A 25606-nucleotide genomic window follows, 5' to 3' on the forward strand; every position below is an offset into this window, starting at 1 on the left:
CATAATCTACAGTCCAAAATATCATCAAAAGATTCAGAGAATCTGGAGAAATCTGCAAGTAAGTGGCAAGGCAGAAAACCAACATTGAATGCCCGTGACCTTCCATCCCTCAGGTAGCTCTGCATTAAAAACCGACATCATTCTGTAATGGATATTACTACATGGGCTCAGGAACATGTCAGAAAACCATCATCAGTGAACACAGTTCGTCACGCAAGTTAAAACTCTGCCATGCAAAGCGTAAGCCATATATCAACAATACCCAGAAATGTCGCCGGCTTCTCTGGGCCTGAGCTGATCTGAGATGTCTGACGCAAAGTGGAAAAGTGTCCTGTGGTCTGACGAGTCCACATTTCAAATTGTTTTTGGAAATCATGGACGTCGTGTCCTCCGGCCAAAGAGGAAAAAGGACTGTCCAGAATGTTATCAGTGCAAAGTTCAAAAGCCAGCATCTCTGATGGTATGGGGATGTGTTAGTGCCCATGGCATGGGTAACTTGCACATCTGTGAAGGCACCATTAATGCTGAAAGGTACATACAGGTTTTGGAGCAACATATGCTGCCATCCAAGCAACGTCTTGTTCAGGTACATCCTGCTTATTTCAGCAAGACGATGCCAAGCCACATTCTGCACGTGTTACAACAGTGTGGCTTTGTAGTAATAGAGTGCGGGTACTAGACTGGCCTGCCTGCAGCCCAGACCTGTCTCCCATTGAAAACCTGTGGCGCATTATCTAGTGCAAAATACGACAACGGAGACCCCGGACTGTTGAGCAACTGAAGTTGTACATCAAGCAAGAATGGGAAAGAATTCCACCTACAAAGCTTCAACAATTAAAAGGAAAGGTGATGTAACACAGCGGTAAACATGCCCCTGTCCCAACTTCTTTGGAATGTGTTGCAGGCATCAAATTCAAAATGAGTGAATATTTGCAAAAAACAATAAAGTTTATCTGTTTGAACATTAAATATCTTTGTAGTGTAAATGTCTTTGTAGTGTATTCAATTGAATATAGGTTGAAAAGGATTTGCAAATCATCGTATTCTGTTTTTATTTCTGTTTCATTTACATAACGTCCCAAATTCATTGGAATATATATATATATATATATATATATATATATATATATATATATATATATATATACACACACACACACACACACACACACACACACACATTATATATGTGTGTGTGTGTGTGTGTGTGTGTGTGTGTGTGTGTGTGTATTTTTTTTTCTTTTCCCATTTGGACTCATTTGGATGGTGGGCCAGTTTGTTGTGGCTGCCCTGAGGGAGGTGGGGTCAGCATGGAGGAGGCATGACTATGAGCTCACCTTGGAGAACAGGTCGAAACATCCCAGCCTGCTGATGACACAATACACTTCTGGAAGGCGAGGTCCTTTCCCGCTTGGCTGCATAAGAGGAAAGATCATACACATGAAATGGCAAAGAGCATGTAACAACAGACCCAAGCATTCACCATAATTTCCATAGTCAATATACAGACAGCAGGCAGAGAGAGAGAGACAGAGAGAGACAGAGACGGAGAGAGAGAGAGAGAGAGAGAGAGAGAGAGAGAGAGAGAGAGAGAGAGACAGAGACAGAGACAGAGAGAGAGACACAGAGAGAGAGAAAGAGAGAGAGAGACAGACACAGACAGAGAGAGACACAGATAGAGAGAGAGAGAACAGGGAGAGACAGAGAGAGAGCCATCACCCTGGTAAACCACTTAAAACGGTGCTTTGAAAGGTAAAAACCACATCAATGGGTTTGGGTGAGCCACAGTTTTCCTGCTGTTTAAATTGACTTGTTAAGAGGTCCTTTTAAAAACCTGAGGACTGAAGCGTTAGTGTAACGGCTCTATTCAGACTACATTGACCCAGGCTGCGTTGTATGATCTGTCTTTATGGTTAAGCTTTACTTTCACATGGTGATAATCCACAGTCTGGAAGAACACACAGTCCTCAGGATGAGTCTTCCATTCTAAACAACTTACAGGTGCAGCTGCACAACGTTAATGATTAGTCATACACAGTCCACTAAATAATCAAAGCCTAGCCTTTTTCTGAGGAATCAGTCAGGTTATTAGAATCGCCTTCCAGCGCATGCACACACATCCACACACAAAGGAATTCTCGATTTCACTTCTCCATATTAGGTATGCAATTCTCTTCTGCTGCCTTTTTACAAATGGATGATTAAGTCAAGCATGTGGAGCTAGGCTGAAATCCTCAGGAATGCTGCCCTGATGCCAGCCCCTGGACTTCCTCCATGCAAAACTCTCCCCACAGGCCTGCTCTCAAACAGGACATCCACATCTACTCTAGAAAAAACCTCCAGCACTTCAGGTCCATTTTTATCAAATGTCTCAGAGCTAGAGTGATTCCCCTTCATATGAGATCATGTTCATACCTTTCCAGTACAGCACAAATGTCAGAGACCACCCTTCGTTTATTTAATTTCCAGTCAAAACAACCATTAAGTACAAGTTATTTATTTTTTCTGTAGATTAGACGTATGATAATCCACTTACATAAGGAAGCGGAAAGTCAAAAGAAAAAGTGGAAAAACAGGATTTTCCAAAACCGCAACTCAAAAAATGACAAAGATCCAAACAAATGCTGCTCTTCACATCTATGCAAGACCTGATCGAACACCAAAACTCTTTCCATCAGATAAACAGTACTTGATGTTTTCTTGTTTAAAGGAATAAGAAAATCAAGCTCCATTCTTTTCCGATCTTAAAAAATCTGGAAAAAACGTTCCACTGTGAGATGACTCAACACTATGGATATGAAAGGATGTGTTGCTGTTACTGAGAAAAGGAACTAGAAAAAATGAATCGCAAATCAAACAAAGGAGCTGTTGGTGCACTCAGAACAATGGACTGGCCCTCCCAGAGCCCCGACCTCAACATCAAGTGTTTAGGATTTTTCTGAATCATGAGAATCAGAAAATTCAACCAATGTCCACGACTGAACCTTGGAGGTGTGGGAAAATATCACTGCAGATTTCTTCGAAAATTTAGGGGGCATAATAAAGGCAAAGAGTGTCGGATTAAATACTGAAAAACTGAAATTCTGCGTGATTGCATGTTTTCTGTTTTTCCCAGGTTATGAAAAGTAAATCACATGTACTTGAGGAATGTTTTGTCTAGAAATTATAAGAATGAAGTGTGGTCACTACTTCACATTACCGTATAAAACAGATACTCTAAGAACTGTCTCTGAGAGGTTTGAAACATATGACTTCCATGGTAGCTCATCAAGTGGATAACCGATTTTCCATGCTTTAATACACAGTCACAATCTAAAACCTGTCACGTTAGACAAAGGCAGACCACACGCACTGGCACAAGTTCAAAGAGTTCGCCTGTACTGATGAGATCCTTAACTCCACAGCTCATAGTCGAGCATGCAAAGTTATTTCACAACAAACCAAAATAAAACTACAAACAAAAACAACTTACTGCATCTTTCTCTACACTGACAAACATTTCTTTTCGTTCTTCTCCTGAGAAAGTCCCATTAAACCGAGGGGGGAAATGTTTATGAGCAGCTGCTCCTCTTTGACCACAAAAAGAAGGAAAGAAAAAGATACAGCCTGACTCGCATTGAAGTGGCTGACCAGTCATCATTTAAACTCCATTCATAGGCTCACCCTGTAATTACAGTGACGCAACATGTGATATATGTGTAGTTTCAGAAACCCAGACCCAACAAACACTCCCAAACAAATGGAGCACAGAAAGAGGAAATAATGAGGTGAGCAGGGACTTACCAGGAGCCGCCTGCAGTACCCAAAGCGCCGGCTGCCATCTTCTCCAGTCAGCATGAAGGAGAACGTCTCACTGCAGCAAAACAAACAAATCATACCCACATTACTATTTGATTTTTTTAGGGGAAAAGTATTCAAACCCAGCCGAGTAGAAACGGTGTTGACGCTGGTGGCTTATTTAAGGCACAAGCAGCGTGGGGAGGAGATGAGGCGGCTGGGGTTCCATGCAGGAGAACCAATTATCTGCACTGGAATTACTAAGAGAAAATAGTCTGGGGTGATTTAGTTTTCATTCTGAGGCTAAACGCAAATAAATTTTTTATAAGCCCACACTGCCTAAAAAGAGCAATTACAGTTTAATTATGAATTATTATGAACGGGGTGGGAAAGCCACATGCATCTTTTAGTTTGACACGGCTGTTAAGGAACAGTAATTACACAGAAAGTCCAACAGCATAATTTTTGGCTAAACACACAGAAAAGTCATAAGGGGCACAACAGCTCTCACCTCAATCCATGACTGTGCTTTTGGAAAAGATGCAGCCAAGCAGAAGAAGAAAGACTTTCAGTGGTTAGTCATGTGTAGGCAGAGGCAGAGAGACTGGTACTGAGGGGGCAATACCTGCTGTACTCAGACACGGGGCTCCAGTCCTTTGCGTCTGGGAAGCAAAACTGGGGAATGGCTTTGAGCCGTTGCTCGGCTTCTCTCATCTGCTTGGTGGGCCTCTCTAGCTGCACGAGTAAGACAGAAAAAGGACAGCTATCAGACAAAAAAATAACTTTTTAAAAATATTTTCCTGCAGTTCCACCACCACTGCTATGTGAAATATGTCTGGAATGGTCATCTCCTACATAAGGTCATTCCCCTTTCCTTGTCCCCAGTGCCCCACTATTCCAATTCAAGATGATGACGTCAGCAGGGTCAACCCTTGAGCAGGCAGACAGCCAACATATTTTCAGTTTCTCAAGGGGACACTGTCAACTAACCATATCTAAGCTAATTAAATCCCCATTTCAGCATAGCTAAACATTTGCTGGCTGTGGCAACGGTCTCCTGGCAACACGCTTGGTGTCAATAGGTCTTTTATACAATCTCTAATGCGAAGCAAAAGCCAATATCTCTAAATCTGAACCCATGGCAGTGATGCACACTTAAAAGACCGAAACAAAACAGTTCTAAAGTGTCTATAAAAATAAAAAACACTACATGAACAGAAGCCACTCCACAACGATTTGGTGTTCAAATAAAAACACCATACATCAAGATGTTGTCAAATCATTACCTTGGGGAACTGGTAGGTGACCTCTGGGATGTACGAGTTCTTAGTGGGCTTCTTCTTCAATGATACAACCACAAAGTACTCAAACAGCTCCCGCTCCTGCCACTCGATAAGCTGGAGCTCCAGCGTGCGATAGCTGGGTGCCCGACGTAGTATGGACTGTAACTTCAGCAGCCTCTGAGTGTGAGCTGAGGACACAGAGCCACAGTGAGCACACACAGACTTATATTGAAGATGAGCATTTCATTATGCCCAAGTAGCAGAGCACAGATCAGACTGCTTACAGTACTAAACATCACAAATAGCTGTTAGGTCATGAAATGTCGTATGTACATTAAGGGCTAGATGTACAAAGACTTTTGCACCAGGTTTCAGGCATAATGAGGACATATTCTACCCAAAAATGCATGTACGAAACAAATGATGCTATCCTAACAAAACCTTGTCTAAAATGACATCATAAGAGGAGGAACAAACATTCTTAACATGTAATGGACGTAAGTCATTTTGGAACATTTCTGTTGGTCTATTCACCATTAAACACATGCAAAATTAGGGAAAAAAGTAAAAAAAGAAAAAAAATGGAGATACAAGGTTTTGCGCAACCACAACACCAAATGTGCTTCCACCCTCATCCTTATCTGAAATGTGGCTAATTACATATTCCATGATGTGAAGTCACAACTTAGCATTAGTTACTTAGTGAATTAGAGACTTTCATCAGCAAAGCCAGCTTTAGCAACCAGATAGATATGCAGATCATGAAGACGTGCTCCGCTCACATTGTTCAGTTGAGAGGACTTTATTAATCCCAAAAAAGGTGATTCATTTGCTCCCTGTCCATACACACAACTAATATATATATATACACATTATATTATTATATTATATTATTTTGTCTTTCAGCCCGTGATTGTTGATGGCTGCACTTTTTCATAATTTCCTTCTAAACCCTGCACCTCACAGGCATGAACCTCTGAGGCTGTGCTTCACTCTGTAGTCAGCATCAACCCCATGATAGGAACTCTGGGAAAATATTCAAAACCCTTTACAGACTACCACTGTCACCTGATCTTAATCTGAATTTAGTCTTTTAGAAGTAAAAGAAAATATATTTCTTGAGGAATTAAATATTTTAATAGTCAAAATATGAGTAAGGCTAATAAACATCTTGAAATTACACACAGAAATGATCACATGCAAGTAAGCCTATTAAACATGTATAACAATACCAGGTATATAAACTATAAGCTACTACTATGAATACCATACCTGAATACCATACCTGAAAGCTCACTGGTTTGTGTGGATTATTTTGGTGAGGCTGAAGTCTTTTAATATCAGTTTAATATCAATACATAGCTTGCATGTTCCAATATTCATATTGCTAATATTTCAACTATTTACTGACCTCAGAATTCAAAGGTTTCAGTGACAATCAGTGGAAAAATGTATGTACACAACAACAGGTTTAGAGAAAACCTGCTTAGATACAGAGTTCCTAATTACTAGGCAGTCCTGTGCACAGTTTGCATGATTAGGTATAGTGTTAATAAACTTTACGCTGATTTCAGATGTACTGTAGCCACATCAAGTCTCATGTACGCACATCTGGTGTATATGTACTGCCAGACAATCCTTTCCCAGATGTTCTGATGTGAAAATGTATTAATATATTGCTATTACAACATTATTTGTGTTGACTTTAACAGCTAATGTAGGATTTTGGCAACCAGATAAAGTCTTACAAGAGATATCTGATAACAGCAACCCTCTGGAGACATTAACTTATGATGCACATTCAGGGTCATGTACAGTTGAATGCTCTGAGGAACAAAAGCTTTGATGACTTTAAAATAAAAATAAAAAAACCTTAAACAAAACAAACCGCCCACCAGGGACCATCACTCAGCAATATGTGCTGAACCGCTCACCTTTGAACCTGTCATCAGAGTCACTCTCACTCTCACTGTTGTCATCTGCAATCAGAAAAAAATGTATTTGATGTCAAATGGCAATTTGGCAAAGCTATGCTTTTGGACCGAGCACTGACCCCTGGGGCACTATTTGGAAGGCTGATGTACTATGAGTGAAAACCTCTACCTCTTAGAGATGCAGTCTCTATATTGTTGAGCGAGAGCTTCTTTAGTCTCTTCTTGCCTCTTTTTGTACAGTAGATAGAGTTTATTCTCTGCACCACCTGATGAGGGAAAAATTATGTTGGTGAACATTGGAGGAATGTGGGTAAAGTCTAAAGTGAGTCACAGGAACACTCAGTAAGTCCTTTGACAGTACAGGATATCAGAACCTGTAAATCTCTGACACTTAATCTGTTTCTTTGGTGTACCATGAAAGGTCTTAAACCTCCAACCTTGTGGTTGTAGTTATGAGTCATTTTACCACTGCAATTTTGGCACAGACCACAAACATAATTCATAAGTTGGTGTCATTATAGCTGCGTTGGCATTGATTCTTGAGACTACGAATAACCTTTTAGAACAATTCAAGAGGAAAAAACCTACACAGTCCTGCAAATCCATTAAGAATCCTGTAAACCTCCTTCTTCTTCTTTTTTCGGCTGCTCCCTTTAGGGGTCGCCACAGCGGATCATCTGCCTCCATCTTGCCCTATCCATTGCCTCCTCTACTTTCACACCAACCAATTACACCAATCTCCGTGTCCACCTTCACTACATCCATAAACCTTCTCTGAGGTCTACCTTCTACCTGGCAGCTCCATCTCCAACATTCTTTGACCAATATATCCACTATTCCTCCTCAACACATGTCCAAACCATCTCAACTTGGCCTCTCTGGCTTTATCTCCAAACTGCTCCACCTTCACTGTCCCTCTGATCTGCTCATTTCTAATCTCGTCCAGCCTTGTCACTCCCAACAAAAATCTCAGCATCTTCATCTCTGCCACCTCCAGCTCAGCCTCCTGTCTTTTAGACAGAGCCACAGTCTCCAAACCATACATCATAGCAGGACGCACTACTGTCTTGTAAACCTTCCCTTTCACTCTTGCTGCTATCCTTCATTCACGCATCAGCCCTGACATCCGTCTCCACCCACTCCATCCTGCCTGCACCCTCTTCCTCACCTCTTTTTTGCACTGTCCATTGCTCTGGATGGTTGACCCAAGATATTTGAAGTCATCCACCTTTACGACTCCTTGCATCTTCAACTTTCCACCTGCCTCCCTCTAATTCACACACATGTATTCCGTCTTATCTCTACTGACCTTCATTCCTCTACAAACCTCCACCTCTCCAGATTCTCTTCCACCTGCTCTCTACTCTCACCACAGATTACAATGTCATCTGCAAACATCATGGTCCATGGAGCCTCCTGCCTGACCTCATCTGTCAACCTGTCCATCACCATTGCAAACAAGAAGGGGCTCAAAGCTGATCCCTGATGTAACCCTACCTTCACCTTGAAACCATCTGCCACTCCAACTGCACGCCTCACCACTGTCTCACTATCCTCATACATGTCCTGCACCACCATAACATACTTTTCAGCTACACCTGACTTCCTCATACAGTATCACAGTTCCTCTCTTGGCACCCCATCATATGCCTTCTCTAGATCCACAAAGACACAATGTAACTCCTTCTGACCTTTTCTGTACTTCTCTACCAACACTCTCAATGCAAAAATTGCATCTGTGGTACTCTTTCTGGGCATGAAACCAAACTGCTGCTCACTGATCTGAACCTCTCGCCTTAGCCTTGCTTCAACAACTCTTTCCCATACCTTCATGGTGTGGCTCATCAACTTTATACCTCTGTAGTTACTGCAGCTCTGCACATCACCCTTGTTCTTAAAAATGGGGACCAATACACTGCTTCTCCACTCATCAGGCATCCTCTCACTCTCCAGCATTTTGTTAAACAACCTGGTTAAAAAGTCCACTGCCACTCTATCCTTTATCAGCCTAACCTGCTGCACATCCTTTCCAGCTCTATCTCTCTGTTTAGCCAAATGATACAAGTCCTTTACTCCTTCTTTACAGTCCAGCCTCTCATACAGCTCATCACAGGCCTGAACCTTTGCCTTTGCCACCATTTTTTTCGCTATGCGACTAGCCTCACAGTACTCCTGCCTACTTCCTTCATTTCTCTGGTTATCCCACTTTTTCTTAGCTGCCTGCTTCTTCTGAATACTCTCCTGGATTTCACCATTCCACCACCAACTTTCCTTGTCTTCTTTCCTCTGACCAGATGAAACACCCAACACATTTTTGCCAGTTTCTCTCACCACCTTAGCTGTAGTTTCCCAGTCCTCAGGTAGCTCCTCACTGCCCCGAAGGGCCTGTTGCAATTTTTCCCTGAACTGCCTGCAACCATCCTTCTCCTTCAGCTTCCACCATCTAATATTTGGTTCTGTCTTCGCTCTCTTCCTCTTCTTTGTTTCTAATCTCATTCTACAGACAACCACCCTATGCTGCCTTGCTACACTTTCCCCTGGCACCACTTTACAATCTCCAATCTGCTTTAGGTGGCATCTCCTGCTAAGGATATAATCCACCTGTGTGCACCTCCCTCCACTCTTGTATGTCACCCTGTGTTCTTCCCTCTTCTGAAAATACGTGTTCACCACAGCCATTTCCATTCTCTTTGCAAAATTTACAACCATCTGACCTTCCGCGTTTCTGTCTTTCACACCATACATACCCAGCACCTCTTCATCCCCTCTGTTCCCTTCACCAACATGTCCACTGAAATCTGCACCAATCACCAATCTCTCCTCTCTAGGGACACCATCTACCACTTCATCCATCTTACTCCAAAATTCCTCTTTCTCCTCTAACTGACAACCAACCTGTGGTTCCCAACCATGTTCAGAGTCCCTACTCTAACCTCTAAGCTCTGAGACTCGAGTGAGTGACGCCACACAGGGGAGGGACGAAGTGAGAAACAGCAGTCAGAGAAGAAAGTCAGTCAGATTATTTTACGTTATGCTCCAAAAAGAGAAAACTGACTATAAATGTTGTTGAAATTTGACTGAATTGTACTTTATCTGATTTGATACTCAGTTGTTGACTGTATAAAATGTTGATATTCCTACTAGGCTACTTCAGTATACAGCATATGGCACTGAATCATGATATAAGTTAGACATTATGATGTTCTGGACCTTCACTTGAGGATATTTTCTTTAATTGGACCTTACTGAATTTTAATTAAAGACCTCTGTACTACTGTAAAGTAAACTTTAAAGGTGTGAAAGGTGACTGAAGCATAAGAAGCTACTTAAAAAGCAACATCACTAGTAGAGGAACCTTGAAACACTCCCGAAAAAAGGTGTTTGTATACAGCCGTATGTCAATGTATCCAAACCAAATTATTTATTTCAGACTTTACTGATTGCATCTTTACCTGGTCTGATTTCATGTTATATGGGACTGTTGTTGATAACTATTTAATGAAAGGCATACTGTGCTCATTTCAGCTGTCGGGTCCAGCTACAACTACTGGTCCAATACGTAGCTCAGGAAAAACAGTGAAACTTAATCTCTCAGTCCTTCAGGGCAAGAGACTGAAAGTGGTACGGTGCCCTGTTTGGTGCATTTATGTGAACTTGAGCAATGAGTTACATGTTTTTCTTTCCTTTTTTACCTTACAGCTAATATTTATGAACTTTAAAATGGACTGTGCCAGAGAGAGAGCACTTTCCCCAGAAACATCTGCTTCCACAAAATAAGACTCACAGTACTGCTGCATAATTCCTCAGTTACGAGCAACTATGATTAGATTGCTGTGCCCAAAGGTCTGACTCCAATAAACAAAGAATATGCTGCAATACTTTAACTGTAGATTAACTACGTATACTGTTGTAAGCAAATACAGTGCCTTGCACCAGGTCTGTCTGGATTACTAATGACACTTTAATCAAATCAAATCAAATTTATTAGTATTAGTATTAGAATTAGTTTTATTCTGTCTGTTTATACGTAAAACGGGATGTAAACATTTCCAGAGGGTGGCTAATGACTCCGGCAGATCTGACTATGACAGCTTAACTAAAAGGAAAAACCAGAAGGACACACAGACACGAGAGCACTCAAACAGTTTGGCATCCCTCCGCTCCACCGTCCACAAACCTTAGTGCGAGCAGCGGGACGACAGCACCAGCGTCTCAGTTTACTATAATTCCCTGTGTCCATGGACCCCTGGATCTGCTGCCTTTATCTAAGGGGGAACATTACCTACCAAAAGCTAAACTGAACAAGTGAGTTTTTAGCCTAGTTTTAAAGATTGAGACTGTGTCTGAGTCCCGAACAGTTTCTGGAAGATCATTCCAGAGTTTGGGGGCTTTATAAGAAAAAGCTCTTCCCCCAGCTGCAGCCTAATGAATTCTAGGAACTATTAATAAGCCAGCACTCTGGGATCTGTGAAGTCGTGATGGCTAGTAATGGGAAATAATGTCTTGCAGGTACTCAGGAGCAAGACCATGTAGGGCTTTATACATCAATAAAAGAATTTTATAATCAATACGGAATTTAACAGGCAGCCAATGAAGTGATGATGGCACTGGACTGATATGATGAAATTTTCTAGTTTTAGTGAGGACCCTGGCTGCAGCATTTTGGACTAGTTGAAGTTTGCTTAAATTCCTGCTCGTACATCCTGACAGTAGTGCGTTACAGTAGTCTAGCCTGGAAGTAATAAAGGCATGTACTAGTGTTTCTGCATCATGCAGGAATAAGGCATTTCTTATCTTGGCAATGTTGCAAAGATGTAGAAAAGCTGTCCTAGTGATGCTGCCTGTGTGCTGATCGAATGTTAAATCTGAATCAATTATGACACCAAGATTTTTTTGCTGCTGAGCCAGGTGTGACTGGAAAGTCGGCAAGATTTAAAATTAAATCTGGTAGTTTATTTCTTGCCAATTTAGGACCCAGAAGGAGAACCTCTGTTTTGTTACTGTTTAGTAGGAGGAAGTTCCATAACATCCAGCATTTCATGTCTTTTACACAGTCCTCTATTTTCTTTAATCTGTATTTGCCATCAGGCTTGGCTGATATGTACAGTTGCGAATCGTCTGTGTAACAATGAAAGTTAATGCCAAGGTTACTTATAACTGTGCCTAACAGTAACATGTATAGTGTAAATAATAATGGTCCTAAAATAGAGCCTTGCGGAATTCCAAATCTTACTTTTGAATAATTGGAAGAAGAATTGTTTACACTGACAAACTGATAATGTTCTGTCAGGTAAGATTGGAACCATGATAGGGCTGTCCCTGTGATTCCAACCTTGTTTTCTAACCTTTCTAGGAGAATATTGTGGTCTATTGTAACGAAAGGTCAAGTAGCAGTAACAGGGATATGTAGCCTTGATCAGAGGCAAGAAGATCATTAGTTATCTTTAGTAGAGCTGTTCTGGTTCAGTATCTGCCTGATTTTTATATTCATTGTTCTCGATCAGCGAGGCCAGATATGCTGAGTGAGCTTTAGTGAGAGCACTTCTATACTCTATAAGGCTGTCCTTCCAGGCAGAGTGGAACACTTCCAGCTTGGTTTGTTGCCATTTCTGCTCTAGTTTCAACTCTTCTAGTTCGAACTGTTTGTTTTAAGGTACAGGTTTTATCGTTGTACCATGGGGTGAGTTTTTTCTGCCTTATTCTTTTTGTTTTAAGTGGTTTGTTTAAGTTCTTTTTGTTTTTCTAAAGTGAATCGGAAGGTATTTTCTAAATAACGGGTTAGTAAATCTTACACTATTGGGTCTGATGGAGTGAAAACTGGCGTTGATAGGTGTATCAATGTTTGGTGTAGGGCAGTAAACGGTTTTATTGAGCGTTTTTAGGATAATGAGGGGACGAACATATATTATGGCTAAGACGTAGCTCATATGAAATTAGGTAATGGTCGGAGACTGCTGAGGTTTGCGGTAGGATATTAAGCTTGTCTATGTTAACACCTAGTGTCAAAACTAAATCTAGCATGTGACTACAGTAGTGTGTAGGCCCTGTTACATTTTGGGTAATACCAATAGAGTCTAGAATGGAAGTAAATGCCTTTTTTAGTGGGTCATCTACCTTCTCAAAGTGAATATTAAAACTCCTACAACTATTACTTTATCATTGCACACAGCCAGGTTTGCAGTGAAATCACTAAATTATTAAAGAAATTCAGAGTAGGTCCCTGGTGGCCTGTAAATATTAAATAATGAAAATGCGTTCTTTTTTGTGACCGGATTTGTAACGTGAATGGAAAGGGCCTCAAAGGAAGTGAAAGTGTTACATTGTTTCTGACTAATATCTAGGGTATTTTACCCTAATCTACTAGGTAGATTACACAGACTCCACCTCCCTTGCCTAATAATCTTGGCCTATGTGCATAATTATAGCCTACAGGGGTGGCTTCATTTAAAGCTGAATATTCATCTGGTCTAACCCATGTTTCAGTGAGACAGAAAATGTCAAATTTATGATCGCTTAGAATTTCATTTACGTTGAAGTACGTTGGAGTTTAGTGATCTTATATTGAGTAGTCAAATTTTAGATCTAAGGTGTTAGTCCTATTTTCTGAATACGGATATATATATTGATTAAGTTGTTTAAATGGGATGACTGAACTTTTCTATGATTAAATTTAGTTTTAATTTGGGGCAAAGACACAGTCTCAATAAAGTTGAACCTGGGTGACGCCTCAAGGTGGATCGCAGACTGTCGGTTTAGCCTGTCTGTCTGCGGCCTGGTCCCGGCTCTGGATTGTCAGCAGCTGTTTACATTACTCTGCCAACTAACTGAAAGACTATGAGCTATGCTGCAAGAAAGCAAGGCAGCATCCTCCCGTGTGGGGTGGACACCATCCCTACATATAAGACCAGGCTTGCTCTCGAAACGCAACCGTCTATAAAGCCCACTTGATTTTCGGAACACCACTTGGACATCCAGCAGTTTAACGCCGAAAGCCTGCTGTAGGCTTCCGTGCCGCACCAAATTGGGATGGAGCCAGAGCAAATTATGGCATCAGACATCGGCCGGGCCTGTTTAATCACTTCTCTAATCTTACCCTTAGTTATCTCAGACTGCCGCAGATGAATATCACTGTCCCCTACATGAATGACTATCCTCGATTATTTCTGATCAGCTAACAGTCTAAGCGCTAATGTCCGGCGCTCTGGCTCCCGATAAACATCTAACTGTTAGTGCTGGCGCCCCTAAAGGAGTAGCTAATTTCACGTGTTGGACAATCGTGTCTCCTATAAATCGCGTCTCCTGGACATCCAGCAGTTTAACGCTGAAAGCCTGCTGTAGGCTTCCGTGCCGCACCAAATTGGGATGGAGCCAGAGCAAATTATGGCATCAGACATCGGCTGGGCCTGTTTAATCACTTCTCTAATCTTACCCTTAGTTATCTCAGACTGCCGCAGATGAATATCACTGTCCCCTACATGAATGACTATCCTCGATTATTTCTGATCAGCTAACAGTCTAAGCGCTAATGTCCGGCGCTCTGGCTCCCGATAAACTTCTAACTGTTAGTGCTGGCGCCCCTAAAGGAGTAGCTAATTTCACGTGTTGGACAATCGTGTCTCCTATAACCAGAGTACTTTTAACAGGCTCCACAGTGGGTGTTTCCCTGAGCGGGGCAAACCTGTTTGACACACGAATCGGAGGAGTGTGGTGTTCCGGTGGGCTAGCTTTGGCCTCAGCATTAGCATTAGCCTTAGCTTTCCGGCTCGACCGCCGAGTCGTCACCCATTCGTCCCGCTGTAAGGGCTCTAACACCGGAGTCAAGGGGGTGCTAACTCTCCCTAGGGCTGGAGCTGCTAACACTGAATCTTGCTGTCTGTCCTTTAATAACCCCAGGATGCGCACCTCTAGCTGGTCCACTTTCTACACCAGAGAGCTAACTAGCTGGCACTTAGCACAAACACAGCCACTATTATTATCACTAGAGGCAGAAAAGGGGATTAAACTAAACATGCCACACTCTGAGCAGACAAAACAACCAGCAGAAGCCATGATATTTCAGGTACTTACCGCTTTTGGTCGATTTAGAAGCTTATAGCACAAAACGTTGCCACAGTGACGTGCTCTCAGTCACTCGCAGTGACGTGCTCTCAGTCTCTCGCAAAACTTTAATGTTTTGTGTTGGGTCATATTTTACTGTAAAAGGCTAAAAATTCATAATGAATTAATTTATTTAAAATGACACTGCTTAAATGTAAGAAAAATCTTCTGTGATAAAAAATGACTAGCTGAAAAATGCTACTTGCATAAGTATTTAACCCCTGTGATACTGTGCTAACGAGGACACACTCGGCTTACAACTGGTCCTTTTTTTTTTTTTAAGTTTCCCTCAAATGAACAGAACATGTGTTTTATGATCTAAACATATCTCTATATGCTTACAATTTACTGACGAAAGTTAAAAATCTCTGACGCTCTGTGTTATTTTATAAAAATAACTTTTACAGAGCAGATCACTGAAGAGATGCCGTCTGAGATCCAGTTTGTAGCTCAGATTTGTGGAATAATGGGCTGACTTTAATATGACACCCAGTGTCATATGATACTCACATGACACCCACCTGTTGAGTGAAGCTTATGACATATTAAAGTTCTACAGTAAAAAATATGATAAATTGCATATTGGAACCACCGGCAGGTCCACAGACTTAAAAAGCTTAAGACATTCACCGTTTCTGGACAAAAGAGCCCCTTAGCTAAAGTACCATTGATCAGACTGTGGATCTGAACCCTGACAAGTCTGTCTCTCAAAACTCAGAACCAGAGCATAAAGAGGGAAGCCACAGTGAGGCCAAAATCACTCTGAATGAGCTACAGAGTTCAGCGCCTGAAATCGGAGTGACGGTGCAGATCATGAGCTCGGAATACAACTAGCCTGCATGGGAAGGTGACCAGAAAGAAGTCACTGCTGAAGAAAATGTGTGAAGAGAAGGTGAATGTTCTGCAATCCAATCGAGAATCTGTGGCGCTGTGTGAAATATGGCAGTGCCAGTGAACCAAGATGAACATCCTGGTGCCAATCTGCCATGAATAATGAGTGAAAATCACTGCGAAATAATATGCAACGGTGCTACAAACTGACCCTAATAGACTTATTGCAGCAAAAGGTGCTTCTACCAAGTACCAAGTACGTCTACATGTGTTGAAACCTTACACAAGCAGCATTTTCCAGTTATTTTTTATGGATCTGTTGACAAATCATTAATTTTGACTAAAATATACTTTAAGAACATATTTGGTTTGCAGTTAAAAAATACTGGTTGGAAACATCTTCACAACGGTCATCTGTAATCCAGATAAATCTGATAGCTTTTAAAAAGGTTGAGTACTTTCGCATGGCACTGTATAATATACATGTATATTGGTCATTCTAATACAGTTATCCAAGGAGTTCTGCTCCATCCTACCTTGGGAATCCGTCTCTTTCTGCGGGAGGCCAGCGTGTCACTGGCACTGCTCAGGCTGTCATCCAGCAGCCCACAAGAGGGTGAGGCCATGCCCAGCTGGGGAAGCAGCAACATGTCATCGTGACTGTGCCTCTTAGACAAGCGGGACAAGCGGTGGCTCTTCCTGTCAGCAGGGCCCGGGAGCCGCAATGACTGAGTGCTTGGCTTAGAAGGGAGCTGGAGGCAGAGAGGAAAAGAAGAACATTAGGCTATGTGCAAAAATGGAACCCAAACTGACATGTGATACACTATAAGAGGGTTATAACCTCTTAGATAATCTCCAGTAAAGTGTGCAGTGTGTCATACGTGGAATTGTTTCATTACATGAACAGTGTGTTTAAGCTGCGACCTCATATTTACTTGAATTTTATCAGCTGTAGGGTAGGATCGATATGACAGGTTTGTCACCAATAACGTTCAATATGACAAGTTTATCACCAATAACGATTGATATGACAGGTTTGTCACCAGTTAAGTCGATACTTATGGCAGGCAGTGAAAAATTCTGGTAAGCAGTGATCAAATATGTACAAACAATTCAACAGATGCAAGTAACAATTAAATAACAAATATTGCAGCACCAGCTTTCAGCAGCTTACTGATGATAATTAGCTCTTAATTTTCATAAATTTAAATTTTCCCCCATTCTAAGGTAATGCATGCTGTCGTCATGCTAAATATTTGGACCCATTTTATTGAAATTATGATGGTGCTTTGTGTTCAACCTATATTGCTGCATTAAAGGTATTAAAGGTGATTTCTCCACTTACACACTCACACACACTACTGTGCCCACTACTGGCCCACTACTAGGCACCGAGTTCTCCTAAAGCCAACCAAAGACAGAACGGATCCAGTTCTAAACTCTGATTCACGCATTGAAAAAAATATTACAACTGAAGTTTCTTTTTTGATTTAGTTTTGGTGTTTTTTAGAAAATATTTATACTGCCACTTTTGATTTTAGCCACAGTTTTAGAAAACTAAACAGTCCCGCTGGTCACAGGTCCGTTCTACGTTCTGTGGAGCAGCTAATCTGATCATTGTTTTACAGAGGAAAGTTAAATCAATCAAGTTGATGAGGTAGAGTTACCTGGGGAGGTGTAGCGAACTTCCTGTCCTGGGAGGTCCATATCCTGCTGAGTGAGTCGTTAGACCTCTCGGGTAACAGCCGGGACTTGCGGCCTGCACCTCTCCCCTTCAGATCCACATCCTCGTACGGATTCTCTTTCATAGACTCTGTGAGCAGATCAGTGGGAAAGAGAGAGAGAGAGAGAGAGAGAGAGAGAGAGAGAGAGACAGAGAGAGAGACAGAGAGAGAGACAGAGAGAGAGCGGGAGGTAGGGGGAGAGAGAGAGACAGGGAGAGAGAGAGATAGAGAGAGAGAGAGAAATTGAGAGACACAGTGAGAGAGAGAGAGAAAGAGAGAGGGAGAGAGAGTGAGAGAGAGAGTGAGAGAGAGAGGGAGAGAGAGGGAGAGAGAGAGAGGGAGAGAAAGAGAGAGACGGGGGGGGGGAGAGAAAGAGAGAGTAACAGCTGCTTCTTTTAACTACAGTGCAAATTAACCATAGTCTCTTAGTCACTTTTGCCTTCAGAACTGCCTTAATTCTTCATGGCATACTTTCTACAAGGTGGTGGAAGCATTCCTCAGAGATTTTGTTCATTTATTTGAGTTACTGTTGCATTTCTGTCATCTCGAACCAGTCTGCCCATTCTCCTCTGACCTCTCACATCAACAAGGTATTTTCGTCCACACAGAGAGAGAGAGAGAGAGAGAGAGAGAGAGAGAGAGAGAGAGAGAGAGAGAGAGACTCAGATTAAAAGCAAACATCAGCAACTAGGGTTTTAAGCAGATGAGTCATCCAGGTTTACTTCTGGCAGGCTTGAAGCTCAAGTGCATTGTCTCCATGCAAGAGTTTCTGTTGAACACAGGTCCTTAGACTCCACAATGCATCCAGCACAACGGGCCAATGATACGCTAAGATAGGAGCATGTACACAGACCAATGTGTCTTCAGAGGCCTGAAGCATCAGCATACAAATCCCCTTACAGTGTGCTTTAGCATAATAAAGCATAACCAACCACAGCAACAAACACAGTTACAGCCATGAGCACATCAGGGATGAGTAGCGGTTTTGATAGGTAATGAAAATCATTTTCTCATATTTAAGGAGGTGTTGAAGTCTGATGTCTTTACTCCACCAGAGGACAGTTAAGAGCCTGCGTCTTACATTTTGATCTATCTTTTCCAGTAATGGAAACACAGAAAAACTAATACAGCCACCTAAAGAAGAGACGACAAGCCGAGAAGTGCTGCACAGCAAATTGCAGCTCTCTTACATATAAAGCATTGCATTAATGTGTTGATAAACATAAACCACAACTTTACACTTTACCTTCTACTTTCATTCACAATGTGAACTAAGGCACAATGAGATTAGGCTAGTGATGTTAGCTGGGGCAATAAATGCTTGGCATGGGTCATTAGAGGAAAACAGTAATATTTGAGTATCACGATATTATGTTTTGTGATGCTGTATCTACTCTCAAAAACACAGTAATGATTTTTAAATAAATAGTTAACACATGCAAAGATTTGTGGCAGACAGTGGTTCACTTTCTAGTGAACAGCAAGTGCTGCATTCTGTCTTCAGCCATTAGACTCTTACATTTCAACATAAGCAGTTGTGGGGTTAGGGAGGTTAGGGAGCCGGCCTTGTGACCGGAAGGTTGCCAGTTCGACCCCTCGGCTGACTGCACGAGACTGACCTTGAGCAAGGCACCTAACCCCCAACTGCTCCCCGGGCGCAAGTGTGCTCACTGCCCACTAGTGTGTATGTGGTGTTTCACTGCACGGATGGGTTAAATGTGGATGTGTTCAAACACAGCTGGCTAAAGGTTCAATTCAATTCAAAAACAAGCAGCGTAAAGGCTGCACCGCTAACATTGGCATTAGCTAATCACAGCTTATAAATGCTAGAACATTTTTAATGTAAAAGAATTCAATCATCACCTGAACAACAAAAAAAACTTTAAAACCGCTGTTATATTGCTAAGAGCTTGAGTAATAGGAGTTTAAAATGGTGCCTGACGTCTGTGAGCGCGAACAGCCAATGAGCTGCTCCACTCGCCAACTGATCAGCACTCAGCAGCAGTAATGTTAGCATCCTGCTGCCCGAAACCCGTTTGCAGTTGAGAGAAGGAAACATGCAGGTGAGTTTTCTTTTCGCTTTAGTGAAACGCGTACTTCTACTGTCTAAAATTAAATGAAAGTTCTGGGCGAGTGAATAGAGACTATTTTAACTGTTTAGCTCAATTCACCCCCATTCATTGAGGACTCGTTCACAGGTGCCTTTTGGTGTTTTGCAGTCATGTTTGTTATATAAAGTGGAAAACAGTAAGAGGCTAAACTCCTCATAAACCAGCTCTGGTAATGCTATCACCGATGGCTGAAAACTTAGACTGGAGTCCGAATCATCAAACGTGCTGCCCTCATCACTACAGTGTTTTAATGTTAATTCAGTTTTTCTTCAAGTCTGGTACAGTCTGTTGTACTGTCCAGCTCAATATAACTTCTTACCCCCTGATGAAGTGATTTAATGCTGGTCATTTTTGGTAAGGAGATTTAGATGAGGCAGAAGTTGTCTTCCTAATCCTCAGTTTCTTCTCAGAATTTTCCCATTTCACCTTCAATGGTGCAGTAGGTAGTTTCTGGCACCTAAAGCATTATAATATCTGATGCACAATTTAAGGTGGAATGGGAAAATTCGAACAAGAAGCTGGGATGTGGAAGGAGCTCTACCTATAAATATGAGCTACAGTTTGATAAAGCAGCATAAATTGTGAGAATAAGGCTTCTCTTATATGGTGAATACAACAGAGCCTCGTTACACCACACCCTCCTGACCACACATCACTGACATCACTGCGCCCACGTTGAGCTTTCATTTCATTTTAGTTTATTCTTACTGATGCAAGCAAATGTTAATTCCTCTGTTCAGACTCCACAAAACGTAGTGCTATGATGTTGGATGTTACAGGGACTGAGATAAATGCAAAAGCAGATCCCACTGTTCTGACTATACAGGAAGTCAAATTTTCCTGATGCATATCATATTGCCAGGCTCTTGCCAAGACTTTAAATTGACTGCCCTTCTCGATGTTAATTCAAATTTACATGTTGTGTATTACGTCTTTTTCCAACCTGTTTCTGAACACAAAAAAGCAAGCTGACAACTTCCCAGGCGTTTTCCAGTGATGGATGTTACTGACTAGTATCAAAGCCGAAAGCCAAATGGTGGCGATATGTTCAACTTCATTAAAAACAATGGATGCTTCACACCACCTGTCTAAGGCATCCAATGTGTAGTAACGTTATTTAGTGTGTAGACTGTCTTCCAAACAATACATGAAAACCCTATTACAACGCAAACAAAACACCCAGTTCCAGACTACTCAAATATTTTCAAATAATGCCTTACAACTTCATTATTAGTACATATGACTGAAATGCCCAAACATGCAGCACAGTAAAGAGGAAGCAAGCTAAACATACTAAATGATACATAACTTCTACATTTGGCTGATTTACATCTGTAAAACAAGTTGGCCGGATTGCATGTAAGCACTCCTTAGGGTTTTACTGTGGGAAACAGTAAAAAGATAATCTGCATCTTGGTCCATGTCTAGAAGCAGAAAAGAGCACAATGTGAAACAGTGTGCACCATTTCCATTTCAATATGTGCTCTGCATTCCAAAACCCTTTGGCCTGCTGCTGATCACTACAAACAAACCCCCACTTGTGAAAGGCATGACTCACAAAAGCCCAAAAGCTTCACAAATCCAAAAAAAAGCTTTACCCAAAGTGATGCCTAACTATACACCATCCTTAAAATCTAGAACACAGAAATGACCATCATCAAGGCTCTTCCCTCTCACTCAGAAGACAGACTGCTGAGAATCACAGTAGATTTAAAGCGGAGACACAATGACAGGGCCACAGTCACCCCAGACCGTTCCATAATGCTCCATAACGCTCCCAAAACGAAGCTAAGTAATGACAACATGCTGGCAGAAATGATATGCCTCTCTGACCACTGAAGTGCTGGTGGCCACTAATCAGTTTCTCTGCTTACAGAAACAAACACTAAGGGAGTGCCGGGCACAGCTCAGTAAAACACACACACCCCTTACTCGCACACACAAGTACACACTGCGATTGCGCCTTTGTGTACACAACACAGGCTTTCAAAGTGAACTGGACAGAGAGTTCAGATGGGGAAGCAGACAATGTGCATATCACGTTACCAATAAAAACAACACATTGAAACTTCTACAGCCATTTTGTGAGCATTACAGCAGAAGCAGGCATTCATGTGGTAGCCAGAAGTTTCCTCTCAACCAAAGGGTTTGAGTTGTTTAAACACTCCGTGGCACCACTAAACTACAGTGTGCATCCATCAACCCAACCAGCAGATTCCATCATGTAAAAGGCCTGAAAATACACATTACACAAGAGAGGTATTTCTGTAAAAACAACAGAACAACAGAAAGCTGATTGGGGCGGACTTCCAGAAAATGGAAGTTGCTTTGAATGGAAGCCTTTGAGCTCACATATTAAGTGAACATGCACAGTCTTTCTTCCAGGAGATCTGCATTAGTGTTGAATGTAATTTGACCCTGTCTGCAGGACCTATTTGACAGATCAATCATCACTAGACTAATGTGCTCAGCACAGGCAGCCTGAGGCAGCATGGAAAATAAGACGGCTGAGACTGTAGCTGTAGGAGGAAAACCATCCGTTATTCTCCTCACCAACAAACGTACAACCTGATAGCACTGATTAGTGTCACCGTAAATGTCCTTGTATTTCAAGTTTATACGCAAGTTCTAAAAGGACTAACCAGCAAAATGGTCCATCTGTTTCTCTGATACTTTGTTACCCCCCTTTTACCCTGTTCTTCAGTGGTCAGGACCCCCATAGACCCTCACAGAGCAGGTACTATTTTGGTGGTGGATCATTCTCAGCACCACAGTAACACTGACATGTTGGTGGTGTGTTATTGTGTGTTGTGCTGGTATGAGTGGATCAGACACAGCAGTGCTGCTGGAGCTTTTAAACAGTGTCCACTCACTGTCCACTCTATTAGACACTCCTACTTTGTCGGTCCATCTTGTAGATGTAAAGTCAGAGACGATAGCTAATATCTGCTAATGAAAAGTTTGTGTTGGTCATCCTCTAAGCCTTCATCAGTGGTCACAAGATGCTGTTGGCTGGGTGTTTTTGGTTGGTGGACTATTTCTCAGTCCAGCAGTGACATTGAGGTGTTTAAAAACTCCAGCAGCACTGCTGTGTCCATGGGGGTCCTGACCACTGAAGAACAGGGTAAAAGGGGGTAACAAAGTATCAGAAAAACAGATGGACTACAGTCTGTAACTGTAGAACTAAAAAGTGCACCTATATAGTAAGTGGAGCTGATAAAATGGACAATGAGCATTGAAACAAGGAGGTGGTCTGAATGTTATGCCTGATCTGTGTATGACCTGCATGTCAAAGACATTAAATAAATTTTTACACCATAAGATTTCCTGAAACATAAAAAAATGATCTTGTGCTGTAGATTATTCTATTTAAGAAATTCTTAGATTGATGCCTATCTAAAATTAGCAAAAACTAGCATGCGCATCTTGTTTCGAGCATTTTCTTAAAGTCTCATTTGGTAATTTATTGAAATGGGAATGCCTGTACAAACATCAAGCTTTACTTATTTTCAGAGTACAATGGTTCAGAGTATTTTCTGAGACAACTAAGCCAGACTTCTGTCCAATTCTTAAATTAGATTTTTTTTTCTTGAAATTTCTTCTTTCATAGAGGAGTTCTAAAACATTTCATTAGCTGATTAATCTCATGCATACAAATCTAGTCTAATCTGTTCATCTTTAAAAAAATTTTTTTATAAAAAGTTGTTTTTTTTTGTACATCAGGGTTTCATGTTTTCTGGTGTATTCCAGCTCCATCTGCTGCATCTGTAGCTTTCATTCGATTAACTTGGACAAAAGTGTCCAGTACTTCAAATATAAAACAGAAAGCCTGACGCTATGTGGTGATGGTTTCAGTTCTAACGCTGTGTGGTGATGGTTTCAATTCTAACACTGTGCAGTGACGGTTTCAATTCTAACACTGTGCAGTGACGGTTTCAATTCTAACGCTGTGCGGTGACGGTTTCAATTCTAACGCTGTGTGGTGACGGTTTCAATTCTAACGCTGTGCGGTGACGGTTTCAATTCTAACACTGTGCAGTGACGGTTTCAATTCTAACGCTGTGCAGTGACGGTTTCAATTCTATGCTACAAATTACAGAGATTAGGTTGGAAAATGATGGCGTGTTCCTTTAATACAACACTTGTAACACACAAGCTTCATCACTGTGTTTTCCCCACCATTAAATAGCTCCTGGCTTTGATGGGAGGACGTAACTGGTAGAGTAATGTTTTCTTCCAAGCATTCATTATTATGCTGTATCAAGTTTTGGCCAAAATTTTTCAGATGCACTGTATTCCATGGATCCAGCCCTGATATATATAGCAGCATGATGTAGCAGTGAGGAGGTGTGCTGGCTTGGCTGGACTAGCAGCGTCTAGCTTTAGCACTGTAGTATCTAGTAGCAGTGGGTTTTAACCCTTTAAACAGATGGAAAAAAAGGCTTCTTCTGCCACGTTATCTTCTCTTTGTCATTAACACAATTTTTCAACGCTGTTGTCGTTTATTTGATGTGTAATGGCTGTGACCAAACAAAGCCAAATATTCAGAGCTAATTTTTAGGGATACATTGATACCGATGCTGGTATCAGCTGTTGGGCCGATACCGTGCTCATTTACTCGTACTCATAAAAATGCATGGATACCAACATCCCGATAGCCACTGATGACGTAAGTTAAATGTACACTGCTGCGTTAATGAACAAACACAGTAAAGGAGGCTCTGCTCACACAGAGAGCAGTTCCTAACTCTGTATCAGTCTGACACACAGCCAGTGATCACTTTAAACATTTCGCTGTGCTACATTTACACCAGACTTAAACTGTGGGATTTTAGCCCGTTTTAAACACACAATCCCAACCGCTTCACAATAAATCTGGCGACACGAAAGCTAGAAAAACAGAGACAACTGTGGTTTACTGAACAGAATAAATTTTCATACTGTGATTTTTTTGTAAACTAGGCTGAAGAGAGACCATATTGTCTGACCGTGTACGTCACTGCCTGGTTTTAGCTTCAGTGCCCAGTGTTAGCAGTAGGGCGTGGGGGAAAAAAAAAAAAAAATCAATCATTCTTAGACGATTCTGAATCGATTCATGTCAAAAATCAGTTTTCTAAATTTTAATTTATAACGTAATGTTGACGGAACGTAAAAGGCACAACTTGGAAGTAGTGCAGCGCCCAGACAGTCTGTGGTGCCACATAACAAAAACAACTGGATGAGCGGGAAATCCGACCGGCTCTGCGTTAAAGCCAGGTTAGGTCAGGAGTCACAACCCAAATGTTAAGAAGAGACATTGTCCTTTCAACACAAATCAAACCACCTTGGGAGACACCATATTTAATGCTCAGTATGTCTCAGTATGTGCTAATGTCCTAGTAGAGGCTAAAAAATATAAACAAAAAAGCAGATTTCTGCTTTAAGCTTTAGCTCAGCTACAGCTGCTTTCCTGCCATCTCCGGCCAGAAAATTTTCCCTCAAAACCTGAATAGTTTCTTGTAAAATGTCTCTCAGCATTCGGCTGCTTTACAAGGCTGAAGTCTCTAGTAGTTTAGTCTAGTCTCTAGTTTTTACATGTTTACATATGAATTAGTCTCTGGCCCAGTATGAAGTGTAAAGCATTCTTGAAAATATATGTACAGAGAACTTATTTTATGAATACATTGTATTGTATTAACTTTATTGTTAAAAACAATACTGTTCAGCGTTACTACTTCGGCCCTACTTTGGCGCATTTGATGAAATCACTGTTACCTTTTGACAAACTGGCCTGAAAAACAAAAAGAAAAAAGAAATAGAGGGGAAAAACACTCATGTCATAACATAAACATAGACAGATACAAACTGTA

The 25606-nt window shown here is 41.4% G+C and overlaps 1 protein-coding gene across 2 annotated transcripts in view; it reads right to left on the reverse strand.

The window, feature by feature from the left end:
- Positions 1–25606, reverse strand: part of dennd2b (DENN domain containing 2B) — an 89856-nt gene that overhangs the window by 18382 nt on the left and 45868 nt on the right. For both annotated transcript variants that reach the window (XM_017700636.2, XM_017700635.2), the window contains exons 5-12: positions 17590–17735; positions 16459–16674; positions 7164–7260; positions 6995–7039; positions 5064–5248; positions 4403–4512; positions 3784–3853; positions 1338–1415 (exon numbers count right to left, since the gene is read on the reverse strand). In XM_017700636.2, the coding sequence (XP_017556125.1) occupies positions 1338–1415; positions 3784–3853; positions 4403–4512; positions 5064–5248; positions 6995–7039; positions 7164–7260; positions 16459–16674; positions 17590–17735 (947 nt within the window). The remainder of the gene's footprint in view (positions 1–1337; positions 1416–3783; positions 3854–4402; positions 4513–5063; positions 5249–6994; positions 7040–7163; positions 7261–16458; positions 16675–17589; positions 17736–25606) is intronic.

This window comes from Pygocentrus nattereri, chromosome 15 (genome assembly GCF_015220715.1).
Source record: "Pygocentrus nattereri isolate fPygNat1 chromosome 15, fPygNat1.pri, whole genome shotgun sequence".
NCBI lineage: Eukaryota > Metazoa > Chordata > Actinopteri > Characiformes > Serrasalmidae > Pygocentrus > Pygocentrus nattereri.